The 24,842-nt window shown below is 42.2% G+C and overlaps 1 protein-coding gene across 2 annotated transcripts in view; it reads right to left on the bottom strand.

Moving 5' to 3' along the window:
• SPTBN2 (spectrin beta, non-erythrocytic 2) overlaps window positions 1-24,842 on the bottom strand; it is a 411,931-nt gene that overhangs the window by 110,232 nt on the left and 276,857 nt on the right. For both annotated transcript variants that reach the window (XM_029611250.1, XM_029611248.1), the window contains exons 17-19: window positions 18,979-19,069; window positions 11,995-12,141; window positions 9,563-9,826 (exon numbers count right to left, since the gene is read on the bottom strand). In XM_029611250.1, the coding sequence (XP_029467110.1) occupies window positions 9,563-9,826; window positions 11,995-12,141; window positions 18,979-19,069 (502 nt within the window). The remainder of the gene's footprint in view (window positions 1-9,562; window positions 9,827-11,994; window positions 12,142-18,978; window positions 19,070-24,842) is intronic.

The following is a 24,842-nucleotide window of genomic DNA, read 5'->3' as shown; positions in this document are numbered from 1 at the left end:
GCTTGAACAGCAGTTGGTAATGAATGGATGTTAGCATCCCAAATCTTCCTAAACTCATGACATACCTAGAAGATAACTTTAAAACATGTGCAAGCATGCCCATATACGCAGCTACGTATGGACATCATTTCCGGGTCTATACGCCACTATGCATAACGATTTTATTGTACCCTGAAGAAGACCTGCGGTCCCATGTCAGGCTGGGAATATTGAGGCATTCTTTCAAGCACCATTGAGTGATAGCCATTTGGAGTTTATTGGCATCACGATATAAGATAAGTTTCCTTGAACTTTATTGGATACTTAGAAATTATTAAAATGTCATTTTTATGTGCAACAAAAATACCAAACATTTTTTTTCAAAGACTTAAATAGACTAATGATTATATATAAGGCAGAAGATTTAAGAAATGTTTCATTACATTTATTCTGATGACACCTAGTATGATGGTCTAATTTATAGGCATACTATATAACATTTCTTTGATGAGGTGGATTTATTACATTGTGATTTTTGGACATCGCTCGCATATTGTTTGGGAAATTATCTTTTGAGTGCCAGGCAATACCCATAACTGGAATAGTACTGGAATTCTACAAATGATTTGAATAGTCAAGCTACAGAAACCATCTTGGATTTATAAGATAAGTAACGTGGACATTGATTTAGTCTGGTTTCCTGGTGACAGTCGACGGGAGAGTGTCTTTTTAAATTAAACCACTTTATGTGCAAATAAAAAATCCAATAAAAGATTTAGAATCAAACAAATGAAAAGATCTAATACCAGTATATAATTATACTTGAGTGGTTAATATAGCCCAATCACTGCCATATCCCACAACATATGATACCGGAGACAGCCATTTAGGCTTGCATTAGATAGGGGTAAACTTGCATTAGATAGGGGTAAACTTACAAGGCTTGTTTTCCTTAGCTGGGATTAAGGGCCAAAGAGTGCACAATCATACGTTGATAGGTGAATTTTAAAAGCCCGGCACACAGCAAAACCAGGAGAATCTTGAATATGTCTGGCCAGTGTGTGCAAAGTGGATTTTAAAAGCCGCTTGTGTCTGCGCATATCTCCTGGATAGGGCAACAAGTGAGAAAGCCCAAAAAAGAAACAGGGCATGCGCATGGTCTGGGTGGGGCAAGGGTGGGACATGGATGTTCGGGGACTTTAACATGAAAGGTGCACGTAGGTATTTATGTGCACAAGCACCCGCCAGGGTCCCCTGCCACGTAACTTTACTGCTACTATGGATGGAGTTTAAGTAATAAAACAAAAAAAACTAGGCTAGTCAACAGAGTTTTAGGGGTTGGGGCTAATAGGGGGAAATGGAGGCTAATAACTAGGAGGGTTCGAAGTCCTATCCCTTAATTGGGTGAACTGGGAATGAACTGCGAATGAAATGTCTCTTATAAAATTCCCCCACTTACACAGCAGAGGCGGCATTTGCGTGCATATGTGCTTGTCCACATAAAATTGTGTGTACATGCATGCGTGTTCGGCCTGTTTCATACAATGCACGCATATACGTGCATATGTTACAAAATGGCCACGTACTTTGCCACAAGCTGGCATACGTGTTTACATGGATGCCTGTGCGCCAGTAACAAAGTTGCCATCTGAGGGAGCAGTAATCCAAAAGAACTGTATGAGATTGGGGGTGAAAGACTAATGTGCACACACTTGAGAGGGACCTTGGCGTGATAATGTTTGGCGAACTGAAGCCAACGAAACAATGTGACAAGGCAATGGCAAAAGCCAAAGGGATACTGGGCTGCATAGAATAACCAGCATGAAATTGGAGGTGATAATGCCCTTATATAGATCTTTGGTGAGACCTCACCTGGAGTACTGTGTTCAGTTTTGGAGACCTTATCTCAAACAGGGTAAGGGCAGGATGGAAGCAGTTCAGAGAAAGGAGACCAAAATGGTGTGGGGTCTGCATCATAAGCCATATGAAATGAGATTGAAGGACCTGAATATGTATACCCTGGAGGAGAGGAGGTGCAGGGGAGATATGATACAGTCCGTAAAATACCTGAAAGGTATTAACGATGCATAAAACATCCTTTTCCACTGGAAAGGAAACTGCAGAACTAGGAGTCATGATATGGAACTCCAGAGTTGGTAACTCAGAACCAGCATCTGGAAGTATTTCTTCACAGAGAAGGTGGTGGATGCATGGAATACTCTCCCTGAAGAGGTGGTGAAGAACAGAATGTGATGGAATTCTAAAGGGCAGGATCCCCACAGGCTAGAGAGTGAAAATGAAAAAATGTGTAATCCATGTTAACTTTGAGATAAATTTTAAGAGCTCGGCGCATGCCAAAGCTGGGAGATATGCGCATCTCTCAGGTTGCCATACACCGTGTGGATTTTTAAAAATTTGCGAGTACGCACGTATTTCCTGGTATGCACATACACATTTTGGAGGGAAGGGGCGGGGCATGGGCGTGGTCTGGGTGGGGCGTGGGCATTCCCAGATTTTAGCATTAAAACTATTTACATGCACAAGCATGCGCCGGGCTCCCTATCCGCATTTCTTTACTTCTGCTATGGATGGTGTGTAACTAGTATAATAAAAAAAACTAGGCAAGTTAGCAAGGATTGAAGGGTTGGAGCTAAACGAGTAAAAGGGAGGCAGGTTAATTAGCGGGCGTAGGAAGTCCTAGGCTTTACCTGGGCGAACTGAAAACGGGACTGGGGAAACTGGTAATTGTGTCGGTGCGTATATGTAATAAACCCCTCCACTTACGTGGTAGAGCCAGCATTTGTGAACACATGTGCGCGCTGATATAAAATTGTGCGTACATGCCATGCGCACGTATACACGCGTGTGTTATAAAATGGCTGCATTCATTCGCGCGAACCGGCATTCACGTGTACATATATACCCCCATGGCTGTTTGTAAGTTACTGTTCCAAGGCGTAACACTAATGCATGGGGGTAACCTACATGGAATGGCAGTTACTCTCGTTAATGGAAGGCAAGGGGTAACCTGCATCGAGAGGCAGTTACTACCTTTAACAGTAGGCAAGGGAGTAAGCTGCACAAATCGGCAATTACTACAAAAAGCAACTTGCTGGGCAGACTGATGGACCTTTGGCTTTATCTGCTGTCAATTACTATGTTACATTCAATAATTAAAAATCCTTCCAAAAAGATACACAGCAAATCAGCACAAGTCCTCTTGAATAAATGAGTTTTCAAAAGACATCTAAATCAAAGATAATTATTCTCAAGCCTTAGCTCTTCAGGGAGTGAATTTCATAATGCATGGCTAGCTCAATTAAAGGCAAATTTCTTTCTGCATTTATTAGAAGAAGGAATGCATAACTGAAGATCATTATAGGAATGTAAACATCGTACAAGTTAATACTTCTTAATCTACTCTGCCAGATAAAAGGGGCCAATACCATGAATTATTTTAAACATCAAACAGATAATCTTAAAAATAGGCCTAAAAGCTACCAGCAATTTATGAAGGGTTGCTAATATGGTTCCAGAAAAGCGTGCTAATCAAAATGCAACTGACCGCATTTTGAGCCATTTGTAAACCATGCAAAGATTTTAATGGAAGACGAGTGAAAATGAATTACAATAATCCATCAAAGAAAATACAGTTAACTGTATCACTGTCCTAAACTGAGTCTCAGTTAAAAAGGTTTCAACAAACGAGCCAATCTCAATTTAAACTACATGCGCTAGCATAAAGATGAAATATGTGGTTTAAAAGTAAGATGCAAATCTAAAATAATCTAAAATAATATCAAGGCTCTTCACCTCTAATAAAATTTGGTTCTCATTTAAATCTAATTCAGTATTGCTGATCCAAATTGTCTCAGTCTTTTAAGCATTCAGTGCTAATTTATTCATTTTCATCCACAATGAAACAGTGTTCAGACATGCATTAACCTCTCTGACAAAATCAGCCAGACAGTGATGCAAAGAACAGAAAATCTGTAAATCATCAGTATAACACTGGATTTAACCACCTATCTTTGAGCACAGGTATAGTAGACCTAAGTATAGCGGGTTATTATATAGCCAGCTACATTTACCTATTTTCAACTGCAATTTAGCAGGCTATAAAAAGCTGGCTATCTCATTTATTAGCAGTGTATTGAAAAATTGGCCCCAAAATTTAGTGCATACACATTAACATAAGAACATATGACATGCCATGCAGGGTCAGACTAAGGACCATCGAACCCAGCATTCTGTCTCCAACCGTGGTCAATCCGGGTAACCAGTACCCATCAGATACCCAATAGTTGATCTATTTCTTGCATCACATTCCCAGAGACTAGTCGACTTTCCCAAGTCAACCTGGCTAATAACTGTTATAGACTTTTCCTTTAGGAACCTGTCCAATGCTCTTTTGAATCCCACTATGTTCGTTGCCTTGACCTTGTCCTCCAGTAACATAGTCCATAGCCTGGTTGTGCACTGAGTGAAAAAATACTTCCTACAGTTTGTTTTAAATCTTCTGGTTGCTAGTTTCATGGAATGTCTCCTAGTTCTAGTATTGCTTGAAAGGGTAAATAATCATTACCTGTTTACCCGTTCCATCCTAAAGAGCCCCAGTCTGTTTAGTCTTTCTCCATATGGGAGCTTTTCCATTTCCTTTTATTGTTTCTGTTCCCTTCTCTGTACCTTTTTTATGTTCGCTATGTATTTTTTGAGATGAGGGCGACCAGAACTGCACACAATATTCAAGGTGCGATTGCACCATGGCTCTATACAAAGGCATGACGATATTCTCAATTTTATTTTCTATTCCTTTCCAAATGATTCCTAACATTCTACTTGTCATTTTGACCACCGCCGCACAGAGTTGAAGATTTCAAGGTATTGTCCACAAAGATTCTGAGGTACTTTTCCTGGGTGATGACTCCTAACACAGAACCCAGAATCATTTTGCCCTACGCGTATTAGTTCGCATTTGTCCATATTAAATTGCATCTGCCATTTAGAAGCCCAGTCTCCTAGTCTTACAAGGTCCTTCTGCAGTTCTTCACTGTTTTAACGACTTAAAACAATTTTGTGTCATCTGCAAATTTGGTCACATCACTCATGATTCCTTTCTCCAGATCATTTATGAATATGCTAAATAGCACAGGCCCCCATATAGACTTCTGGGGCTTGCCTAATGACCTTTCTCAATTCGGAAATAGACATTTAGTCCAACTCGTCTTTTATTCAGTTTCCAATCCATAACAGTAGACTGCCTTTGATCTCATGACCTCCCAATTTCTTGAAGAGCTTCTTATGAGGGACTTTGCCAAGTGTCTTCTGAAAATCCAAATACACCATATCAATTCACCATTGTTTGCATGTTTATTTACACCCTCAAAAAAATCAAGTAAATTTGCAAAACCTATGTTGACTATCCCCCATTAAACTATGTGTCAGTAATTTTAGGGTAGATTTTAAAAAATTGCTCGATCGCGTACTTTTGTTTGCGCACCAGGCGCAAACAAAAGTACGCTGGATTTTATAAGATACGCACATAGCCGCGCGTATCTTATAAAATCCGGGGTTGGCACGTGCAAGGGGGTGCAAATTTGTGCAACCTGCGCGCGCCGAGCCCAGCGCGCGCTGCCTGTTCCCTCCGAGGCCACTCCGATTTTGGAGCGGCCTCGGAGGGAACTTTCCTTCGCCCTCCCCCCACCTTCCCCTCCCTTCCCCTCCCTAACCCACCCCCCCGGCCCTATCTAAACCCCCCCTTACCTTTATCGCACGATTTACGCCTGCGAAAAGCAGACGTAAATCTGCGCGCGTCGGCCGGCTGCCCCGTCCGTGTTCCGGTCCCAGGAGCTGGTCCGGAGGCCGTGGCCATGCCCCCGGAACGCCCCCGGGCCGAAACCATGCCCGCGTCGCTGCCCCCGAAACGCCGCGTCATTCTGCCATGCCCCTGGACACGCCCCCTCCCGCCCCTTTTAAAAAACCAGAACTTACGCGCGTCCCGGGGCTCTGTGCGTGCCAGCAGCCTATGCAAAATAGGCGCGCCGGCGCGCGAGGGCCCTGCGCGCGTAAATCCGCCCAGATTTACGCGCGCAGGGGATTTAAAATCCGCCCCTTTGTTTTTAAGAATAGATTTGCCCATTTTGCCCAACACAGATGTCGGGTTCACTGGTCAATAGTTTCCGGGATCACCCTTGGAGCCCTTTTTAAACATTGGCATCACACTGGACACCCTCCAGTCTTCTGGTGTCGTGGCTGTATGAAATGATAGGTTGAAAATCACCAGAAACAGATCTTCAAGTTCATTTTTTAATTCCTTCATGACTCTGGGGTGAATACCATCTGGTCCTGATGACTTGTTTTTCTTTAGTCTGTCAAGCTGTTATTACATCCTCCCTTTTCACAGTGATTGCAGCTTGTTGCAGAAAGTCACTACCATGAAAAAATGTTTCCAGTATGGGAATGTCTCTGACATCTAACTCAGTAACGCCAGAGGCAAAGAATTCATTTAGTTTTTCTGCTATTTCCTTGTCCTCCCTGACCCCCCCCCCCCCCCCCTTTTATCTCTCGGTTATTTAGTGGCCCCACTGACTCTCTCACAGTCTTTTTGCTTCAAATGTACTTGAGAAAGGTTTTTTTTTAACTTGTTTTTACCTCTATGGCAAGCTTCTTTTCTAATTCTCTCTTAGCCAGCTTAATTACTTTTTTATATCTAATTGTCCAGTGATTATGCTCTTCTCTATCTTTGTGTCTGCTTTCCATTTTTTAAAAATATATCTTTTGGCTTTAATTGCCTCTTTCACCTCACTATTAAACTACATCGGCAATCATTTGGTTTTCTTTCAACCTTTTTAAATGTATGGAATACATTTTCTCTAGGCCTCAAGGATGGAAATTTTAAACACTGACCATGCCTCTTACAAATTTTTAGCCTTCTAAATGGCGCCTTTCAATTTTTTTTCTAGCAAATTTCCTCATTTTAGCATAATCTCCTTTTTATAGCTAAATGCTACTACAGTAGTTTTCCTTGGTATTTGCCCTCCAGTGATTATGTAAAATTTTGTTACATTATGATCACTCCTGCTGATAAGGTCAATCAACTTTATCTCTTCTCATTGGTTCCATGACCAACTGCCGCATGAAGCAGTCACTCACTGATGGCATCTCAGAACTTTACCTCTCTTGCATGCGCTGATGTGACATTTACCCAATCAATATTTGGGAAATTGAAGTCTCCCATTATTATTTAAACAGACTATTTAAACAGGCCTTTCCATAAACCCAGAGCCCCCCCAGCTGTTACGAACCATCACTCAACAAATTGTAAATAATTGATACAGTTATCTAGTTACTGTCTGCTATATCTGCCTCTTCCCAGTTCTGGCACCCCTGTTCATTGTAACTTTTGTCTTCTCTATACCATGTTAATAGTTAGGTTACGACCCTTGTTATTTGTAAACCGACATGATATGATCTGAATCATGAATGCCGGTATAAAAAAGCACTAAATAAATAAATAAAATTATTGTGGAGATCCATATTCAGAAGCATTTAGCTGCATAACTCAGAAGTTACCCAGCTAAATGAATATTTAGGCACTTCTCTGGCTAAATTCTAGTCAGTTAACTTATTAGCTGGCTAGAATTTAGCCAGTTATGTTAGTGGCAATCCGAGGGTATAACTGGGAGGAGATGAGTTAGCCAACTATGTTAACCGGCTAACTCATATTCAGAGTTAGCCGGTTAACATAGCAAGCTAAGTCTGGTTGGCTGAAAGTGCTGTCTTAAAGTTAGCCAGCTGTCTTTAAGAAAGCTTGCTATATTCAATAGTGCGGCTCTAAAGTTAGCCGGATAAGTTTATCCAGCTATTTTGCTATCCGGACTGTGTCTGAATATGGCCCTCGTGTTGTCCATTTTACTAGCTAGTCTAATCTCTGTTAGCATTTTGCAGTCTGCTTCCTCATTCTGGCTAGGCGGGCAGTAATATATCCCTAAACTATATTCTTCCCTTTTACTCTTGGAATTTGTATCCATAGGGATTCCAGAGTGCAGTCTGTTTCCTGCAAAATATTTATCCTGCTTGATGCTATGCCATCATTAACATATAGTGTCATCCCTCCACCAATTTTATCTGCCTTGTCATGTAGATATAATTTGTACCCTGGTATCTCAGTGTCCCATTGGTTATCCTCCTTCCACCAGGTCTCCAAGATACCTATTATGTCTATATCTTCCTTTAGCACCATACATTCTAACTCTCCCGTCTTATTTTTCAGACTTCTGGCATTCACATACAGACATTTTAAAGTAGGTTTATTTGCATTTTATTTTTATACAGTATGTACCCACAACCTGCTTGTTATCAGACGATACACACAATTTGGAGTCATTTTTATCTGCATTCTCTGTTTCTAAATACATCTGGGGGTTTTCAGCTTTTACAACAATCTCTCTAGCGAGACATTCTAACTTACTTGGTTTGACAATATCCTTTGAAAATACCTCTCTCCAAACCATGTGCTGCTGAGCAACTGTCAGTTTTCTCCCATGTTAAAGTTTAAAAGCTGCTCTATCGCCTTTTTAAAAGTTAGTGCCAACAGCCTGGTTCCACTCTGGTTAAGGTAGAGCCCATCCCATCAGAATAGGCTCCCCTTTCCCAGAATGCTCCTCAGTTGCTCACAAACCTAAAGCCTTCTTCCCTGCTCCATTGTCTCATCCTTGCATTGAGATTCTGGAGCTTGGCCTGCCTCTGTGGTGCTGCACATGGAACGGAAAGCATTACTGAGAATGCAACACTGGAGGTTCTGGATTTCAATTTCCTACCCATTGAGCCTACATTTAGCCTCCAGAACCTCCCTTCTGCACCTTCCTATGACATTGGTACTCACATGTACCATGTCAGGCAGCTCTTTCCCATCACGCTCTAAAATTTTATCTAGGCATGTGGGGGGTCCACTACCTTTGAACCAAGTAGATAAGTTACCAAGTGATCCTCACACCCACCAGCCATTCAGTTGCCCAGCTATCTACTTTCCTAATGATTGAATCACCCAATACAATGGCTAACCCTTTCTTCCTGGGCAGCAGAAAAAGATCACACTGGTCCATCCAGTAATAACGCTTGGTCTGTAAACCACTATAATTATGCTCATTCCTAGTTAATAGGACCCAGTCTGTGCATACTAGTAATAATGCCCAGTCTGTAGATGCTAGTAACAGGACTAGGCAATACATCCTGGTAATAACGCCCAGTCAGTAGATCATGATAGCGCCTGGTCAGTTGATTCTGGTAACAATGTCAAGTCCACAGACTCTAGTAACAACACCCAATCCATAGAATTTGATAACTAAGCTTTGTCTACAGAGTTCTGTAACAAGGCCTAGTCCTTAGAGCTTAGTAATAATTCCCAGTTTATAGACCATGAGAATAATGCCCCATCAGTGGGCTATGAGAATAATATCTGGTTCACAGACCACAATAATAGCTTGTCCATACATTCCAGTTACAAGAACTGGCCCTTATATCCTGGTAGTAATGCCCAGTCCATAGAACTTAGTAGCTCAGTCTGGTCCATAAAGCTTCTCACCTGTTGCTTTTTGAGCAGTATGTTGACACTGGTCAGGTCCTTCCCATAGTCATCAGACTGCAACTGCCCCTCCAGGTTCTGCAGCCAGTTCTCCAGGGCTGAGCAGCTCTGTGTGAACAGCTCTGCTCGGTTGGCATCAAAGAGGCACTGGGCCTTCAGCTGTGTGGCGGACTCCAACTCGTCCCAGAGCCTCTGCAGTGCACTGAGCTTTTCCCGTACTATGGGCTCCAGTTCTGGTTTCTCCAACAGCAGCTGCTGCCCCTCCTGCAAGGGAAGAGAGGGGGACATGTCTCAGCATAGTAACATTGCACGAGGAGAATGGAAGAGGCAGGAAATATGGAATGAAACTGAGAACAGTACCTCCCACCCCTATACAACTGAAAAACCTTCTATGAGAAATATATGCCTAACTTCCAAAGACCACTTGCATACCACCTCCTGCCTTATGCACTTAAGCACTGCAGGTGAAATCTAAGGACATCCCTTCTACCTCCCCCACTGATTCTTCCCCTAAGTTTGACAACTTTCAACTGTCAAATTTCCAAACACTTGGAAATGCTATTTAATATTTTCACTGATGGGGTTTTCACACATATGATTTTTATTGCCTCGTTTCACCATTAAAAAAACACTGAAACAAAGAATATAATAACAGATAAGGACCCAGCTAGCCTGCCCATATCATGACCCCTTGTTCTAGAACTTTACTCCGAAACAGGTTTGCTTTTAGCACACCAAGTGCCAAACTACAGTTTTGTAAATATTTTAGGCCTCTGATTAAATTGTAGACTGAATTGTATGGAAGTGACCCAAAATAGATTTACTCGAAAATAACAACAGAGGGCTAGTGAAAGAAAACAATTAAAAAATAAAAAATTCTTTCACTTAAATAATGTTTTTAGAAAGAGTATCTTGGATTCATACAGTGAAAATATGGAGGAAAAGACCTCAGAGATCTGGCATACTATGTCAGCCGACTTTAATATGACAGTATCATTCTAATCATTGGTCAAAAACCTCCAACCAGCCAATGTTTATTTCATTTTAATCAATCCAGTTATTTTTTATATTTTTACATTTTTCTAAATAGACTAAAACTTATCTTATACTGATCGTTCTTTCTGTTGAATCAAAAATCCCGGCAAACGTTGGCCAATTGTTTCGCCTCAGAGGCTGCCTCAGGGCGGAAATCGAACTTTTTGCCGCCGATCCAAACTTACTTCCAGCAAGGAGCAACTCTCTCACCGTTTACTCAATGTCAGGCTGTAAGTTTGGATCGGCGGCAAAAAGTTCGATTTCCGCCCTGAAGGCAGCTTGTGGTGAAACAATTGGCCAACGTCTGTGGTGGCTTTTGCCGGGATTTTTGATTCAACAGAAAAAAACGATCAGTATAAGATGAGTTTTAGTCGATTTAGAAAAATATAAAAATATAAAAAATAATTGGACTGAAAAATATAAAAAATAACTGGATTGATTAAAATTAAATAAACATTGGCTGGCTGGAGGTTTTTGACCAATGATTAGAATAATACTGTCATATTAAAGTTGGCTGATATAGGGGCTGATGCAAAATTATACCCTCCTTGTGTGCGCCGATCTGGAATTTTATAACTTGAGCGTGCGTTATAAAATCGCGCGTCCATTTTGAAAATCTACCCCTAAATGAACGATTGCAGGCCCTACTATCTTATTGCTTGCCTAGTTTTTAAAGCGTGAATTTTTGCTAACACTACTGAAGATTGGAAGTTTGGACTCGGAATTTAAAACTCTGCTATAGAGAGAATTAAGTAGTAACCGGGCATGGAACCATGGGATTACAAATATACTGAGTACTGGTCCTAATCCTAGTGTTTATCCAGCACCAAAGAGGAGGTGGTTCTTGCCAGTACCACTGGAAAACGGACTCTGGGCATTGTGTTCTGGGCCTGAAAGGAGAAGGGGTTGGAGAACTGCCCCTATGTCTTTTTTCCCCAAAGCTTGTCTATTCCTGTACAGACTCGGGAGACTAGAGAATCATAGTTTTTCTACTATTAACACAGCGAATTCCCTAGAAAGAGATCAAAGTAAGACCGTGGCAGTGCACAAGGTTTTTGGGACCAACAAGTCTTCCAGCCTCTGCCTGGCTCTCTACTGCTAAGCAGAGATGTCTGGCCAAGGCTACCAAAGGTAAGTCTTGAACTTTAACACTGCTCAAAACTGTACTCACCCATTGTTGGCCTCTAATTCAGCAGCCCTGGGGCACCCTCCTAAGGCTTCCTTTACAGGTGTGCAGTCTGAAACCTGTACTCCAAATGTGGTCTGGTAAATGTCTTAAACTGCATGCCAATGTGCATTCAGTTATGGCTGCTGTTACTTACCATTGGGCACTCATTAGAACCATGTGCATGGGACAGATGAGGGTGGCCATTTCCCGTCTGCCCCATCCAACGTACCTTGTTGATCTTGTCCAGCCAGTCCTTGTTGGAAGCCAGCTCTGCCATAAAGGCCTGATGCTTCTGCCATTTGCTGTGGAGGTTACGGGCCTCATCGTAGGACATGTCCTGGGCTGTCAGCATTTTCTCGTTGATCCAGAGGCTGAGCTGCAGTTGGGTAGAAAGAGTGGAAAGAGAGAGGAATTGGCAGCAATTGGTGGGAGCATATGGTCCAGTCCCCTATTAACACCGATCACAGAAAGACAGCCCCCAGCTACTATGGGCATTGCCAACAATTTTCAATTCCTTAATAATCTCTGTATATATGCATTGCTTTTTCAATCTGAGCTGTAATGTCTAACATCTAAGATTGGTGGTGGTCTACTCTTTTTAACTTTATGTCCTGTCATTTGGGTGTGTGATGTTGCACATACTCTAACTTCTGCTTCTGTTACCCTGTGTCACTGCCCCAACCTTTACTCCTTGAAATATATAGTCCAATCTTGAGTTCTCTGTGAAGGAGACATTTGGAAGGCAGAGGGAGAGAAGAACCAATGCGAGTGAGAAAGAACAAGAGAGAAAGAAATATGCTGGATGTGTATATGTGCAAGGGAAAGGAGGCTGTGCATACAGGATTGTGTGCGTGTGTGTATGTGTGTGTATGTATGCATGGGAAAGGAGGTTGTGCATTTGGGAGTGTGTGTATGTGTGCATCGGAAAGGAAGTTGTGCATATATGTGCATGGGACAGGAGATTGTGCATTTGGGAGTGTGTGTGTGTATGTGTACATGGGACAGGAGGTTGTGCATTTGGGAGTGTGTGTATGTGTGCATCGGAAAGGAAGTTGTGCATATGTGTACATGGGACAGGAGGTTGTGCATTTGGGAGTGTGTGTATGTGTGCATGGGACAGGAGATTGTGCATTTGGGAGTGTGTATATGTGTGCATGGGACAGGAGGTTGTGCATTTGGGAGTGTGTGTATGTGTGCATTGGAAAGGAAGTTGTGCATATGTGTGCATGGGATAGGAGGTTGTGCATTTGGGAGTGTGTATATGTGTGCATGGGAAAAGAGGTTGTGCATTTGGGAGTGTGTGTATGTGTGCATTGGAAAGAAAGTTGTGCATATGTGTGCAAGGGATAGGAGGTTGTGCATTTGGGAGTGTGTGTATGTGTGCATTGGAAAGAAAGTTGTGCATATGTGTGCAAGGGATAGGAGGTTGTGCATTTGGGAGTGTGTATGTGTGCATGGGACAGGAGGTTGTGCATTTGGGAGTGTGTATATGTGTGCATGGGAAAAGAGGTTGTGCATTTGGGAGTGTGTGTATGTGTGCATTGGAAAGAAAGTTGTGCATATGTGTGCAAGGGATAGGAGGTTGTGCATTTGGGAGTGTGTGTATGTGTGCATTGGAAAGAAAGTTGTGCATATGTGTGCAAGGGATAGGAGGTTGTGCATTTGGGAGTGTGTATGTGTGCATGGGACAGGAGGTTGTGCATTTGGGAGTGTGTGTATGTGTGCATCGGAAAGGAAGTGGTGCATATGTGTGCATGGGATAGGAGATTGTGTATTTGGGAGTGTGTGTATGTGTGCATTGGAAAGAAAGTTGTGCATATGTGTGCAAGGGATAGGAGGTTGTGCATTTGGGAGTGTGTATGTGTGCATGGGACAGGAGGTTGTGCATTTGGGAGTGTGTGTATGTGTGCATTGGAAAGGAAGTTGTGCATATGTGTGCATGGGATAGGAGGTTGTGCATTTGGGAGTGTGTACATGTGTGCATGGGAAAAGAGGTTGTGCATTTGGGAGTGTGTGTTTGCATGAGAAAGGAAGTGTAAGGGGGCAGGGTGGAGGGTGCTTGGAACCCAAGCAATGAGAGGACCATGAATTGAAACTGACAGCAGGCTCCTACCCGGTCCTCACACTCAAAGGGTAGCACACCTCTTCATCCCCCCTCCCCCCCCCAGTTTGGTGGGATGTCCTGCTATGGTGCATGGAATAGTTGGCTACCCCAATTTTGTCTACTGCACAATAGATTTCTTTTGGAAATCTTGAGCGAAGTATTGTTGGTGTGTTAGTTCACTTGGATATGTAGAATTAAGAGTCAGACCTTTTTATTGGACTAATGTTTTACATTTGTGATTTTGAGATTGATCCTGTTTTTAGCCAGTTACACTGGATTTAAATCGTGCAGAGTTATCTAGCTTTTAGGCTGCCTGCATATACCATTACAGTTCAGTAAAAGGGAAGGGATGGGGGGACTGCCAGATGTGATGAGATGGTAAAACTTTACAGTTAAAAAGACCTAGATTTTGGAAATTTTACAAAGGATAAGGTTAGGGTGTTACTAATCAAAGTTCTGGGATTTATTTGGACTAAATATTTATTTCATGCTTATTTTACCGTTGATTGGAATCAATCTGAAGCCCATTTGTGGCAAGGATTAGTGTTTGTTTTTTTAGTTTTAATTATGTATTTTGCTATGGAGTAGTTTGAATTTTTAAATATATTACCTTATTTTTCTAATTGTTATCTGATACTGTGTGCCAGTATTTTGTGTTATTGTATACCATGCTTCCAGTACATTACCTTGAGCCGATAGGTTAGGTGATAAATGAAGCCAAAATAAATTAAAAAAAAAAATACTGAGGTCAGTCACTGGATATGGTAAGGTTGATATTTAATGCTACTTAGCTGACTAATTGGTGCTATTAGGATATTCAGCCTGAGAGGAAGTGATGTCACGAACCTTGATGGCCGCTTAATAGTGGCACCTGGCTTGGACGTTTATCAATAAGCTGTTGATCACAGGATTCCGGAGAGCTTGGCACCATTTCTGTTGGGAAGTGCTGGCTTAAGGTTATGGGCATGTCTTTGCTAAGGAAAATTGGTGAAATTAAATTCTACTTCGGCATCGCTGAAGCGGGGCCAAAATGCGTGGTGCAGGCCAAGGCACAGAGTGAACACACCTCATCGGAGTCTGAGGCGATGAGCGATGGTGAGGCAGAGAGAGTGCTGGAGTGCTCTAGTGCTAGGACAGAGATGAAGAGCTGGTTTCAGGAACTTAAAAAAAGAACTGGCAGGTGTCAAAAGCGAGATTCTCACCCACTATCACTGAGTTGTGCCATGAATTCACTGACATGGGAGGTTGTATTGACGAGGTTGAGTAGCGGATGGATGAACATGCGGAGCAGCTAACTAGCCTCATAAAGATTGCTGAGGGGCTTCAAGAAAGTGGCATGGACATGCAGAGTAAGATAGAGGACTTGGAAAATCAAATGCAACGTAATAATATTCATATTAGAGGTGTCCCCAAGAGCAGTGAATATTCTGATTGCATCAAGGTGGTCCAGTGAATCTCTGAGGCAGTTTTACACAGTGGAGCGACTGATGAGAGTGCTGTTGAGACTATAGTGATTGAGAGGGCGCATAGATCCCTTGGGCCGCCGAGACAGAACCTACCAAGGGATATTGTGGTGTGCTTCCAGGACTTCCCAGTCAAAGATAAAATCATGATGAAGATCCGGACAATGGGCTAAGTAAAATGGGAGAACTCTGTGGTGCTTTTCAATGATTTGTCTAGTTCTTCTTTGAAAAGATGCTGGGGAAATGGGCGCGATCACCTCGGGACTTAAGAAGGAAATATTCAATACCGATGGCAGTTTCCCTTTGGCCTCATGTTCACAGTCAGTGGCAAGAATCATTGGATCAGGTCATTGGAGGAGGGCAGGCAGGCCTTGGTGTCAGCGGGTCTGCGGGCAGTACCGGTGCAGGAGGTAGAGCAAGAAGTGACAGCTGGGAGCTTGGCTATATCTAAAAAAGACTTTTTGAAGTGGAAAAAGGTTTGAGGCGCAGAAAAACATGGAGGCAAGCTTCAGCACTACTAAGAATCTTTGGAATATTGTCAGCTATTGGAGATCCTCGCTGGAAGACTATTGTGGAGCTATATTTTGGTTCTTAACGCTGATTTGAAATGGGAGATGAATCCATAATGGGTTACCTTCTATTTTGTTGGACTGAGTTTATGTGGAAGCTATGCTACTTTTTTTTTTTTTTAGTGGAGGGAATCCTGTGTGAAGATTTGTCCAGCCTAGAGGCCTGTTCTAGAAGTTTAGTGCACAGTTAGCTCCTTTCCTTGAATCTTCTTTTAATTCTCTCTTGAAGGAAGGTACTCTCTTGCCTTATGTGAATATGGCGGGTATTTCAATCTTGCTGAAAGAGGGTAGGGATAGGAATCTTTGTATATCCTATCGGCCAATCTCTTTGCTGAATTTGAATGTTAAAATATTAGCAAAAATAATGGAGGTCTGGCTAGACTCAGTCATCACAGATTTGGTACATCCGGATCAGGTGGGATTCATTCAAGGAAGGCAAGCTGCAGATAATGTAAGGTGTGTGCTCAACTGACGTTGGTGGCCTGGAAAGAACAAATCCCAGCTGTGCTGTTGGCCCTCTTCGCTGAAAAGGCATTTGACCAGGTGTATTGGGCGTTTATGTTTTATGTTTTGGAAAAGGTGGGTTTGGGGGGTAATTTCTCTATGTGGTTGAAAAAGATGTATGAAACACCAGAAGCTCGCATCCAGCTCAAGGGAGACTATTCTGAGGCTTTTTGGCTTGGTGGGCAGATACAACAGGGATGCCTGCTGTCCCCGCTACTGTTTGCATTAGTTATGGAGCCATTTGCTCAGAGGATTGAGGAGGCAGTGGATATAGCTGGGATATCAGTCGGTCAGGATGAGCATAAAATAATGTTTGCGGATGATGTAATATTTACAGTTGGGAAACCCATGCTGAGAGAGTATTATGGAGGGGTATCTGGGCTAAGTTAGCCCATAAGAACATAAGAAAATGCCATACTGGGTCAGACCAAGGGTCCATCAAGCCCAGCATCCTGTTTCCAACAGTGGCCAATCCAGGCCATAAGAACCTGGCAAGTACCCAAAAACTAAGTCTATTCCATGTAACCATTGCTAATGGCAGTGGCTATTCTCTAAGTGAACTTAATAGCAGGTAATGGACTTCTCCTCTAAGAACTTATCCAATCCTTTTTTAAACACAGCTATACTAACTGCACGAACCACATTCTCTGGCAACAAATTCCAGATATATTTATTTTGGCTATCTCAGCCAGACAGTGGCTGAATATCTATGTCAGTGTAGCTAAGATTTGAATAAAATGTTTGATAATGTCCTGCATGGGAGGTTCATAAATAAACTGACGCCTCTAGGGGTGGGACCTAAGATGGTGGACTGAATTAGAAAATGGCTGAGGAATAGGCAACAGTGTGGTAGTAAATGGATTTCACTCAGAAGAATGTCTCAGAGACTGGGCCTGAGGACAATTTTGTTCCAATATCTTCATGAACAAAATTGCGGAGGTTAGGAAGAAAAGTTTATCTTTTTTGTGGATGACTTCTTTGCATACTTTTACACATATAACTCCCATGGTAGTTTTGAAAAAAACCTATTTTATGCATACAAATGCTTTTGAAAATTACCCCCATAATATATACATGGCCAAAGCTTAACCTATAAATAAAACTCAAAACAAATGTAATATACATCTAATAAAACTGGTAATAATAAAACAAATTTCAATAGCATATGTGTACTATTGCAGCAGAAACAATAAATCAGGTTTAATTTAATCTTCTAATTACAAATAACTTGTGAGAAAAACCATGCTTTCAAACCTTTCCTAAATCTTGCCTAAGATCTAAGGGAAGGGAATTCCACAAAAGTAAAGAAGCTTCCCAAAGTATTAGCTCTTTGCTGAAGATATATAGGCCAGTAAAAACAAATTTAATACCAGATGCAGTAAGAATTTGTATACAGGAAGAAATGATATGCTAATGCATCAGGAGTTAAAAAAAATGTGCAAACAAAAATCTGCACACATTTTAATTAGGGAGAAGGAGAAAAGGCGTCTCCAGCCACGCGCAGTGACCAATCTCTCGGGCCTGCATGGCAAGGGCAAAAACGTCTCTTGGATCAGGACGAGCCCCATACCTGGGAAGGGAGCAAGATCCAGCCTCTGGAGACCCAGGAAAAGAAAGCTTGGTGGAGACAGAAGAAAAGCCACCTTTCCCTCCCTGTTTTATGTACAGAAAATGTTTTTTTGTGCACATAAATCATATTTTGTGCATAAAGCATGTTTTCTACACATAAATCCTGACTACAGGTCCTAGCACCAGAAAACCTGATTCTGTCCATACACATGGGCTTCCCAAACTTGTCCTGGGGACCCCACAGCCAGTTGGGTTTTCAGGATATCCCAATAAATATATATGAGATAAATTTGCATATCATAAGAGCCACAGTGTATGCAAATTTATCTCATACATTTTAACTGTGGATTTCCTAAAAATCCAACTGGCTGTGGGGTCCCCAGGACAAGTTTGGGAAGCCCTGGAAACTTTACTCCACCTCTCTTTCCATCACTAAGAAAACATGCGCTCAAGCTACATACCTCTCTGCATAGGGAGGTAATAGCTAATGCCTTTATTAGCTTATGATTTCCATGCTAGAGTGCTAACTACAACGCACGCACGACTGTGGGTAAAACTGTGCACTCTGCTAAGCACACCTTATTACATTGGCCTCGCCCACACAGGTGTAAAATCTGCCGGTATTTTTTACCTACAGGCCTTACACCCGTTTTCAAAGGGAAAGTACATGCCAGTCCTGGTGTTATTCCCACCCTTACCTGCCAGGGCCTGCAGGCCTCAGAATGCAATAAAAGAGTACAAATTAGACTTAGTCCTCTCGGGCAGAGAAATAACAACAGTAACTGAATTGTAAATTGCCTTGAACTTGGTTTCGGACAAAAAAGCAGTAATTAAATCTGCCTGTACCTGATAACCTGGAGTATGTTGGCAGCCTTAGCTGCTACTGCAGAAACCCTGGGGTTGCTACTCCCCCCACGTTCCCAGAGAAACAATATAGCAAGAATTATATGAAAGCTAGAACTGAGTGCATAAATTCTGTCACAGGATATGAGGTCAGGGGTTACCTCCTGGCAGTCCTGCAAGAAGTGCTGCAGCTCCCAGTTGTCCTTCAGTCTGGCCAGAAGCTCACTGGCTGCTTCCCGGTTCCTTCTGTGCCTGGAATATATATGAAACATAGATTATAGTAGAAGGTAAAAGTACTTCTATCTTCTGCCGCTTGGAGAGGAGCCAGAGGACGGAGGCCTACAGTCTAAACATTCTGATATCTTTTGAATTTCTTTTGCTGGAGTTTAGCTGCTTTGCTTGTTAAACCTAGTATATATATTTTTTTCCCTTGGTTTAAGGTGTGCTGATGTTTAGCTGCTTTGCTTATTTAAATCTTTTTTTTCCAGGGGAAGTGACATCATCCAACCAAGATGGATGCCTAAAAGCCAAGTTCTCCATGTGACCTTAATAAAACCTAAGTTCTAGGCAGCTCTGACCCATTTATATTCTCTGCTCATTATCGGTGGGTGTGTTGAGCCTTGATGGCTACCCAAAGGAAAACGGTGGACCTCAAAGAACTTTCCTGTACTGCTGTCAGCTAAAGCACATCAAATGCCCACACTGCAGAAGAAACGAGAAACTTGGAAGTGGACAGTAATGTAAGCGATGAGCTGCAATTCACTTACCTGGCTTAAGAACATAAGAACATAAGAAATTGCCATGCTGGGTCAGACCAAGGGTCCATCAAGCCCAGCATCCTGTTTCTAACAGAGGCCAAACCAGGCCACAAGAACCTGGCAATTACCAAACACTAAGAAGATCCCATGCTACAGATGCAATTAATAGCAGTGGCTATTCCCTAAGTAAACTTGATTAATAGCTGTTAATGGACTTCTCCTCCAAGAACTTATCCAAACCTTTTTTCAACCCAGCTACACTAACTGCACTAACCACATCCTCTGGCAACAAATTCCAGAGCTTTATTGTGCGTTGAGTGAAAAAGAATTTTCTCCGATTAGTCTTAAATGTGCTACTTGCTAACTTCATGGAATGCCCTCTAGTCCTTCTGTTATTCGAAAGTGTAAATAACCGAGTCACATCTACTCGTTCAAGACCTCTCATGATCTTAAAGACCTCTATCATATCCCCCCACAGCCATCTCTTCTCCAAGCTGAACAGCCCTAACCTCTTCACCTTTCCTCATAGGGCAGCTGTTCCATCCCCTTTATCATTTTGGTTGCCCTTCTCTGTACCTTCTCCATCGCAATTATATCTTTTTTGAGATGCGGCGACCAGAATTGTACACAGTATTCAAGGTGCGGTCTCACCATGGAGCGATACAGAGGCATTATGACATTTTCCGTTCTATTAACCATTCCCTTCCTAATAATTCCTAACATTCTATTTGCTTTTTTGACTGCTGCAGCACACTGAACCGACGATTTTAAAGTATTATCCACTATGATGCCTAGATCTTTTTCCTGGGTGGTAGCTCCTAATATGGAACCTAACATCGTGTAACTACAGCAAGGGTTATTTTTCCCTATATGCAACACCTTGCACTTGTCCACATTAAATTTCATCTGCCATTTGGATGCCCAATCTTCCAGTCTTGCAAGGTCCTCCTGTAATTTATCACAGTCTGCTTGTGATTTAACTACTCTGAATAATTTTGTATCATCCGCAAATTTGATAACCTCACTTGTCGTATTCCTTTCCAGATCATTTATATATATATATTGAAAAGCACTGGTCCAAGTACAGATCCCTGAGGCACTCCACTGTTTACCCTTTTCCACTGAGAAAATTGATCATTTAATCCTACTCTCTGTTTCCTGTCTTTTAACCAGTTTGTAATCCACGAAAGGACATCGCCTCCTATCCCATGACTTTTTAGTTTTCGTAGAAGCCTCTCATGTGGGACTTTGTCAAACGCCTTCTGAAAATCCAAATACACTACATCTACCGTTTCACCTTTATCCACATGTTTATTAACCCCTTCAAAAAAATGAAGCAGATTTGTTAAGCAAGACTTCCCTTGGGTAAATCCGTGTTGACTGTGTTCCATTAAATCCTGTCTTTCTATATGCTCTACGATTTTGATCTTGAGAATAGTTTCCACTAATTTTCCCTGCACTGAAGTTAGGCTCACTGGTCTATGGTTACCCGGGTCACCCCTGGAGCCTTTTTTTAAATATTGGGGTTACATTGGCCACTCTCCAGTCTTCAAATGATTTTAATGATAGGTTACAAATTTTAACTAATAGATCAGAAATTTCATTTTTTAGTTCCTTCAGTACCCTAGGATGCATACCATCTGGTCCAGGTGATTTGCTACTCTTTAGTTTGTCTATCTGGCCTACTATATCTTCCAGGTTCACAGTGATTTCGTTTAGTTCATCTGACTCATCACCTCTGAAAACCATCTCCGGAACTGGTATCTCCCCAACATCCTCATTAGTAAACACGGAAGCAAAGAATTCATTTAGTCTTTCTGCAATGGCCTTATCTTCCCTAAGAGCCCCTTTAACCCCTCGGTCATCTAATGGTCCAACCGACTCCCTCACAGGTTTCTTGCTTTGGATATATTTTAAAAAGTTTTTATTATGAGTTTTTGCCTCTATGGCCAACTTCATTTCAAATTCTCTCTTCGCCTGTCTTATCAATGTTTTACACTTAACTTGACAATGCTTATGTTTTCTCCAATTTTCTTCAGATGGATCCTTCTTCCAATTTTTGAAGGATTTTTTTTGGCTAAAATAGCCTCTTTCACCTCACCTTTTAACCATGACGGTAATCGTTTTGCCTTCCTTCCACCTTTCTTAATGTGAGGAATACATATGAACTGCGCCTCTAGGATTGTATTTTTAAACAATGTCCAAGCCTGTTGAACACTTTTAACCTTTGCAGCTGCACCTTTCAGTTTTTTTCTATTTTCCTCATTTTATCAAAGTTTCCCTTTTGAAAGTTTAGTGTTAGAGCTGCAGATTTACTTATTGTCCCCCTTCCAGTTAATAGTTTAAATTTGATTGGCAACAACAGTACAACAGCTAGGGCTCCATCTACCCCAATCCTTCCTTCCTTCCTGGCTCGGCCAAATTGTGAAGCGGCTTGCAGCGTCCCCCCCGTGCAGGTCCCGGTTCTCCTGGCTCGGCGTGAAGTGAGAGCCCACTGTTCTGTGCCCTCTCCGGCACGAGCGGAGCGAAGCGTTCTTTCGTTGGCTGGAGCGCTCGTCGATTTGGGCGCTCCGGCCAATGAAAGCACATAGACGGGCGCGCGTGACGCACATCCTCATCTACATACAATACCCCATAATGACAAAGTGAAATCAGGTTTGTAAAAATTTGTGCAAACTAGTTTAAAAAAACCCCCTGAAATATCACATTTATATAAATATTCAGAACCTTTACTCAGTATTTTGAGGCACCTTCTGCACCAAATACAGCCTTAAGTTTTCTTGGGTATGATGCTACAATCTTGGTACACCTGGATTTGGGGATGTTCTCCCATTTTTCTATGCAAATCGTCTTAAGCTCTGTCAGCTATTTTCAGATCTCTCCAGAGAAGTTTGATCGGGTTCAAGTCTGGGCTCTGGCTGGGCCACTTAAGGACATTCACTGACTTGTCCTGAAGCCACTCCTGCATTATCTTGGCTGTGTGCTTAGGGTCATTGTACTGTTGGAAGATAAATCATCACCCCAGTCTAAGGTCCAGAGCATTCTGGAGCAGGTTTTCATCAAGGATCTCTCTGTACTTTGCTCTGTTCATTTTTCCTTGATCCTGACTAGCCTCCCAGTTCCTGCAGCTGAAATATATTCCCACAGTATGATGCTGCCACCACCATGCTTCACTTTTGGGATAGTATTTGCTAGGTAATGAGCAGTGGCCTAGTCTTCTACAAACATGAAGCTTGGCATTCAGGCCAAAGAGTTCAATCTTAGTTTCATTAGACCAGAGAATCTTTTTTCTCATGCTCTGAGAATCCTTTAAGAGCCTTTTAGCACACTCCAAGCAGGCTGGCATGTGCCTTTTACTGAGGAGTGGCTTCTGTCTGGCCACTGAACCATAAAGGCCTGATTGGTGGAGTGCTCCAGAGATGGTTGTCCTTTTGGACTCCACTGCAATTTTCAGCTCTGCTTCAGTCATCAGCCTTACATAAGAACATAAGAAAATGCCATACTGGGTCAGACCAAGGGTCCATCAAGCCCAGCATCCTGCTTCCAACAGTGGCCAATCCAGGCCACAAGAACCTGGCAAGTACCCAAAAACTAAGTCTATTCCATGTTACCATTGCTAATGGCAGTGACTATTCTCTAGGTGAACTTATAGCAGGTAATGGACTTCTCCTCCAAGAACTTATCCAATCTTTTTTTAAACACAGCTATACTAACTGAGGCAGCAATGTGCAGATTGAGCCATCAGCCTTGTCTCACGCCATCAGTTTTGTCTTTGCCTGGCGTCAGCCGCAAGCTTGGCTTTTGTATAGACTTTTGGATTCAGTCATAGTCTGGCCTGCTAAGCGGCAGCCGTGAATATCTGACTATGTTCAGAGGCCACCACTTAACTGGATAAGTATTTATCCGGCTAAGTAGATAGCCAGATATCTTGGGGGCAAGCAATGTGCAGATTGAGGCAGGGCAACATATCCAGTTATCTTAACGAATAAGTGCCTATATTCAGCCTTATCCTGTTAAGTTAACCAAATAAGTTAGATCTGCTCAATAGCAGGTCTAAAGTTATCTGGATATAACTTAACCGGCTAACTAGAACTTATCCAGTTATATTCAGCAGCAGAACCATGCTGCTGAATATCCCTTCTAAGTTATCTGGATAATTATATCTGGATAACTTAGATAACCAGATATCTTTGAATACTGGGCCTGTTGTGATTGATTTTTAGGTATGAATGAAGGTACATACCTCAATAGTGGTTGAACAATGTTATGATAGGTTTTCTTTTGAAAGCTGGATGGGTAAGTGGGAGGTAGTTTGAGTTTGAGAGTGGGTCAAAAAATGGTAAGGAAAACCTTTATATTTGTCAGAATGCAAAATGTATTTTGTGAAAAACAAGTTTGCTTACCGTAAACGTTGTTTCCGTAGACAGCAGAATGAATTAGCCATGCTGTCCTGGGATCTGTCAATCAGGTCCGGGAGGCGGAGCTTGACAAAGCAGAGGTTAGCTTTTTTGTCCCTCTGCGGCTGCGCGAGGGTTCCCGCGCAGGAAGTACAGATTCTCCTCAGTCTGTGATTAAGCATTACTGGTTGAGTAATATTTGTGATTGCCAGGGAGGAGGGTGGGTCAGCATGGCTAATTCATTCTGCTATCTACGGAAACAACGTTTACGGTAAGCAAACTTGTTTTTTCCCGTCGATAGCAGGAATGAATTAGCCATGCTGTCCTGGGAGTCACAAGCTCCCCTCACGTTCAATCTATTTGTTCTTTTAACGTGTATTATCTGGTGGCAATCACTTGGTGTCAGCTGTTGTGGACTGTAGGATTGTTTGACCTAACTGTGTGTCCGTTGAGACTTGCTGATCCAAGCAATAATGTGCCGTAAACGTATGTAGGGAAGTCCATGTTGCCGCTTTGCATATGTCTATGGGCTGAACATGTTTGAGATGTGCCCAGGAGGTGGAAAGGGCACGTGTTTGATGTGCTTTTGGCTTTTGAAGTAGAGGTATGTTCTGCTTGGCATAGAAGAATTGGATGCATTGTACTATCCAACTTGCTATAGTCCGTTTTGTGACCGGTGTACCTGGTCTGTTAGAATCAAAGGAGAGAAACAGTTGCGACGGTCGTGAAGAGTTCGACGTTCTATTCCTGTAATACGCTAGTGCTCGTTTGCAATCCAGGGTATGAAGTAATGCTTCGCGGTCATTGGCGTGTGGCTTTGGGAAAAAAATTGGCAGGTCAATAGTTTGATTAATATGAAACTGGGAGATG

The sequence above is a fragment of the Rhinatrema bivittatum genome, chromosome 8 (genome assembly GCF_901001135.1).
Source record: "Rhinatrema bivittatum chromosome 8, aRhiBiv1.1, whole genome shotgun sequence".
Classification (NCBI taxonomy): domain Eukaryota; kingdom Metazoa; phylum Chordata; class Amphibia; order Gymnophiona; family Rhinatrematidae; genus Rhinatrema; species Rhinatrema bivittatum.
This window is presented reverse-complemented; position numbering and strand designations above follow the sequence as displayed.